Source organism: Pterocles gutturalis, unplaced genomic scaffold (assembly GCF_000699245.1).
Source record: "Pterocles gutturalis isolate BGI_N339 unplaced genomic scaffold, ASM69924v1 scaffold22720, whole genome shotgun sequence".
Lineage (NCBI taxonomy): Eukaryota > Metazoa > Chordata > Aves > Pterocliformes > Pteroclidae > Pterocles > Pterocles gutturalis.
This window is the reverse complement of record NW_010141431.1, coordinates 43,986-49,985: the sequence shown is the minus strand read 5'-3', so window position 1 is coordinate 49,985 and position 6,000 is coordinate 43,986. Positions and strand designations below refer to the sequence as shown.

The following is a 6,000-nucleotide window of genomic DNA, read 5'->3' as shown; positions in this document are numbered from 1 at the left end:
GGGTGTGTGTGTATTTATGTATGTATTATAAGAAACATAACCTCAGATCTCTAAACCAGGTTTTTTATTTTTTGTAACACATACAATAATAGACTCTTTCTACTTTTTTGATAATTGTGGATATAGCCAAACATACTCTGGACATGACATTTTAGTTCTTGTGTACTCTCTTTAGGAAGGTCAGGAGTATATCCATTTCTGTAGGAAAAGCCTGGATTATAAACAAAGCTATATTCAGAAATTTTAACACACATCTGACTTCAGTATAGGGTTTAGTAACAGTCTTCAGATATTCTTTACTTTGGGAAGACTGAGTTGGAAGGTCTTGATACTATCTGTTGCTTGTTCCCTCCAAAAATTTGTTTCTGAAAGTTTGAAAATTACTATTCTGGGTTAAAAAAAAAAAAAAAAAATTGAGAGTCTGGTAGTCTGGTCCATGTGAGGTTAACGAGTACTTCTAGTGCCTTCATTGGATCCAAAGTCACCCATAGCGCTAGATTTTTGTTTAGCCTCGTGAGTTTCTTCAAAGCTGGGAATCTTCAGCAAACAAAATGCCTTAAAGGACCAGGAGAAACTGTTGGCACCCAGAAAAAGAAGTGTAGCAGAAGATTGAACAACCTGTCTTCTTGTATTAGATGGAAGGCAAAGCAATTCTCTGAGACTTCAGTAATTTTTAAATTATTTCAAAGAACCCTACAAAGTATTACCAGAACCTTTTTGACTGTTAGCTTGATGCTGGTGGTATTGTGAAATAAAGCAAATATTAAAAAAAAAAAAAAAGGGGGGGGGAAAAAAAAACCACTAGTGCAGATAAGAAAAAAGGGAAGAGCAGTAGTCATAAGACAGTTCTTATAAACTGTTGACACTGAGTTAATATACTATATTTACTGATTTGACTTGTTTATTTTTGAGTGTGCAGCCTGCCAGGAAGGCTTGGTGACTAACTGGGGACTTCTTATATAAATAGCAGCAGTCATTAAGAAAGTGTCTGTTATTGTGCTTGTGTTAAATGAGCCTTGCTGCTCATGTCTGGGAAGAGCTGACACTGCGCTGCCTCTTGCTGTTGCTCTGACTGTCTCGTAGATGACACCAATGACATCCAGCCTTGGACAGCGGGTTCCTTCTAGCTGAGGAAATGCAACCAAAATAATTTATTCCTCTTACAATTTAGAAATTCTTAATATGGAAATCTGTATCAGACTAACAGCTGGCTCAGTCATGTTGTGTTTCTTTTAATTGCATCTAATAATTTTTTAATTGTGACTGCATAGTTGAGTTTTATTCAAATTCTGCCTTTTTAAACAAACTAATCAGATTGTAACCCTGGAAGAAATCATCAACAAATGTCAGAATAAATGTTGTCTGTCTGAATTTAATGATTATTTTACTCTGGGTGTTTAACACAACATTACTATAATATCAGAAGCAAGGCGCTGCTGCCCCTTATTTTTTTTTAACATTGGATTTCATCACAAAAATTGTAGAAGACTGCCATCTAGTGTGGATTCTTATATCATATACCTAGTGAGAGACTCTTCATGTAAATATATTGTTTTCAGCATGTAAACTATGGAGCAAATTTGTTTTCAAATCCTTTTCTTTTTAGAGTTGATTTTTCAATAATTTTTAAAGCACTTCCTTGAAATACGAGTTCCCAGATTATTCTCTGCCCGTAAAAATTTAAAACACATTTGTGTATGAAGTATAATATACAGTGGCCATATACCAGTTCAGACTCTGAGTCAGTATTGCAAGATTGTATGCATAAATTTACCTCTGAAATCCCTTAAACTTTATATTTTCATCATTATTTCAGTGAGAAATTATGAATTACAATCTAAAGTTCTTTTAGTTTGTTTGGATGACCATAGCCATTTTCGCACATTTTAGAAGACTGATGATTGCAGATAATTGTAATATTGTAAACAGGAAATGGATTGAGGACACTGATAATTTAAAATATTTCTGTATAAAAAATGTGTATTTGCAATAAATCTAAAACCATCTAAAATCACTATGCCTAGGAAAATTTTTCTTTTAACTTGCTCTTTTTCTGAATTAGTCAACACTGTATCTGCAATGTTGTTGTCCTTAGTATGATCCCTTTTCCCTCTTTACTTCTGTCTGTAGGGCAGCAGCCACTGAGAGGTTTTTTTGTTTGTTTTTAATTAAAACATTATTGCGTAAACAAAAACTTGAAGAGTGGTTGGAGGGGGAAGCTAGTGCCTGAAATATCATTAGAGAGTCTTGATTTGTTGCAGTCAACTGTTGCTCTTAAAATTTGATGTTGGTTATCAATCATTACTGTCATCTTTTCTTCTTTACCCCATTTGTTGCCATAGCAATTTTCATTAATTTCAGCATCACAGTCTGACTCCGATTAGTGCACTGAGGCTTGCATTTTGAAAGGCAACCAGACATCAGTGCATTCAACAGTGTGCTTGCTGTCTCCTCTGTGGAGGGAGAGATGCACACTGGAGAAAGCAATGGTTTAGTTTTCTCCTTTAATAAGGAGGTAGACTTCAGGAAGATCTTGGGGACCTACTTTTAAAGCAGTTAAATTTGCAGGAGCTTAATTGCACCCTTTCTCTTCCACAGCTTCTACTTATTTGAGAAACCTGAGAACTGTATTGCTTTAACTTTAAAATTGTTCACCAAAGGGAATTTAGAATTAAGACTTTTTCTTTTTGTCTTTTCTCATTCTTACTTCTCTTTTCTCAAATCTTTCCTTTTCATCTCTCACTTTTTTCCCCCTTTAGTCTCTCCCACAATACAATCCTTCCCCATATTCCCACTAATATTTTGTTCCTGGCAAGCTTCCTAGAGTTTATAGATTAATTTGTATTTGCAAATGCAGATCTTCATTAAGGTCTTTATCTTGTGCTAGATGGATATCAGTATTGACTAACAGCAAAGAAGAAGCATTAAATATGGCATTCCGTGGAGAGCAGAGCACAGGGGAAAACAGTTTAGAGGATCTGACAAAAGCCATTATTGATGACATACAGAGATTACCCGGAAATGAAGTCTGTTGTGATTGTGGCTCACCAGGTATCTCAATTTGTTAATGTCATCAACTTCTTGTTGGGAGCAAAGTAATTTCTTTAAAGAAGTGTTTGAGACTGCAAACTAATTTTCCAAGTGATATGTTGATCAGTCTTAACCTGTTTTTAAAAGAACAAATATGACTTTCATACATTAGTTCTGTTTAATTCACTAAAATATTTTTGTGTGTTGTCTGTGCTTACTTCCAGCAGTTCAAGCCCCTCTGGAGTTTGAACTGTTCTTGTTGCACTGTCTCTAGATGCTTGTTGCACTTGAATGGAAGTTGCTTGGCATCACTGATCCTGTGCATGCTACTAAGTAGAAGTGAGTAATGCTTAGACGATGATTGTGGAAAAATTGACCTGGCCAGGATTTTACTCTGATGTTTTGTCTTGGCATGAGACTACTGGAATTGCAGTATCAAAAAAATATTCAGGGGCAGAATAAGTAGTCTTGTGCAAAGAATGAGACACAGAGTTGGAATCCTATCAGATTGTATCTTCAGAATTACAGAGTCACAGGTCAGTTGTATGTTGCTTAGAGCTTGAGAAGAGTCAACTTGTCATAGAGCTACTGAATCAATACGGTAGTTGGCAGCTGTTACAGCTTTCACATCTAAAGAGACAGTTCAAGAAGGTGATGTTCATTTGGAACTGAGTAGATAGTGTGTATCTTGAAGATGCTTACTGACACAGAACTGATCCAAATCAGAAATACCTAGATAAAAATACAAAAGTGGAATATAATTATATGAAATCCTGGAATTGTTTCATTCTGTTATTTCATCATGTAAAGCTACAGAAACTGGATTACAGTTCTCATTCATCTTTTTATTTATAGTGAAGTTTTAAGCTTCACTTCTGCATCCCAGCTTGCTGCTTTAAAACTCTTGACTTAATGCTTTATCAGTTACTACTTAAGATCAAGGAAGAGATTAATTTGAAGACATGTATGTATACAAAATATGTCTGGAGCTTTTTCTTTTCTTTAAAACTGGTCTTGCTTCTTATGTAGCATTCATAGTACAAGATATATTCAAATATTACATGCAGATCTCCTCCATGACTGATTTTTTTAAATTTTTTTTTCTGCACCAGCCAGCATTCCTTAAATTGTCTACAACATGTTACTGTTTTACGTGTTGGAAAACTCTATGGTTAATCTTTTATGAAGAAAGACTATTTAAAGTTTAAGAAGACGAAAATTTCAGAGGTTGCCAACAGTGGAATTTAGGAGATCTGTTCCTTTTAAAAACAGGAAAGAAAAGCCTTATCTTCTTTCTAAAAGAAACAAATCCTAAATGTATTCAAATGCAATCATTCAATATGGATTTATAAGTCTAAATTCAGTGCTTTTGGGACTGTCGCTAAATCTAAAAAAACTTAATTCCATTGGTAGCAATTTCCAGTTAAATTTGCACTGCAGTTTGGAGAAAAGAATGAAATGTTCTTTGTTTATTTCCGTTTGTTAAAACATTTAAATGAGGAATAATTTCAGAATGCATTGGGATTTCTTACCACCATTGAAAACCTTTTCTTGGACTTTGATTAAATATTTTATTTTTCAATTCTACAGATCCAACGTGGCTGTCAACGAATTTGGGCATTTTAACCTGCATTGAGTGTTCTGGAATACACAGAGAAATGGGTGTCCATATTTCGCGAATCCAGTCTTTGGAATTAGACAAATTAGGAACGTCTGAACTCTTGGTAAGTTTCTTTAATTTGGATTTATTTTTTTTTTCAGTCAAATGTTGACCTATAGATGGGAAACATTCAGGTGTATAATTTGCAGTTAATTTTTTTGAAGGTATGGGTTTTGCAGAATGTCTCCATATTAATCTTAGGGGAGGGTTTTTGCTGTTACATATTATTGATATTTTTAACCACTTCTCACTTCTCATGTTCATTTCCTGAGGTTTTGCAGAACGAATATTGACATCTGTTGTGATTAGTGCCATGGGAAGGTTGCCTTTTATTAGCTGATCTTGACCCTAAATGAGGACAGTCTAAAACCTCATGTGATTAAAAAAAATGAAAGCTAGTTTAACTTGACAAGTGAGAATGACTGTCACTAATTTTGACAGGAAAATGTTGAATGAATCTTACAATTTGATGGAGGAAACCCTCTAACATTAAAGTTATGAGAGGAATTTGATAAGAGACTGCTAAAGAAATATAAAAGGAATAAAAAACCCAGTTACAGCAGGTTTATCTCCCCAGTTGTGTTCGGCCTGTGGGAAGACACGTGTTACAGAAATTTTGGATGGGAAAGTTGAGCGGAGATGGAAAGCAATTCTGTGTTTGTGTATAGGTTTAACATTAGCACTAGTACTCATTTTGAAATATTGAGTTGTTTGCAAAGTTACTATTCATTTAAATCAAATTTTACTAAGCATGGCTTTCCAGTAGGTCTGAGCTTCTTTCCGAAAGTAACTTCCTGATGAGTGCACTAGCACTGTTTCAGTGCTCATGCTGCTAGTTCCTCATTCTGTTTTTATGTTGGAGGCAGATTGTCTTGAAATGCAAACAATTAGCTGTGACTGTGAAGTCTGTTGTACAAGTCCTGGGATGACAGGATTCACACTTCAAACTATTTTTTAATTGCTTTATATGTAAATATAATAATTGTGCTTTAATTTTGCAATTCTATGTGTTCCATCTTTTATTAATATAATGGAAAATGCACATTAATAGTCTGGTTTTTAGGTTGCTGTTAGACTCAGAAAAACCCTGCCCAAATATATTTTTTTTTTTTAATTGCAGCTGGCCAAGAATGTAGGAAATACTAGTTTTAATGATATTATGGAAGGGAATTTACCTAGTCCTTCACCCAAACCCAGTCCATCAAGTGATATGTAAGTTTTAAATCTCTAAATTTTTTTTTATGTTAAGTTTACTGTGGAATGTATGTGATGTAAAATGTCTTAAACAATAGCCAGGCCAGAGGAGGGCT

The 6,000-nt window shown here is 34.5% G+C and overlaps 1 protein-coding gene across 1 annotated transcript in view; it reads left to right on the top strand.

Moving 5' to 3' along the window:
- Positions 1 to 2,887: 2,887 nt before the first annotated feature.
- Positions 2,888 to 6,000, top strand: part of ASAP1 (ArfGAP with SH3 domain, ankyrin repeat and PH domain 1) — a gene marked incomplete at its 5' end in the record, with an annotated part of 42,063 nt that continues 38,950 nt past the window's right edge. The window contains 3 exon segments of the mRNA XM_010084028.1: positions 2,888 to 3,051; positions 4,621 to 4,754; positions 5,811 to 5,902. Coding sequence (XP_010082330.1) covers positions 2,888 to 3,051; positions 4,621 to 4,754; positions 5,811 to 5,902 — 390 coding nt within the window.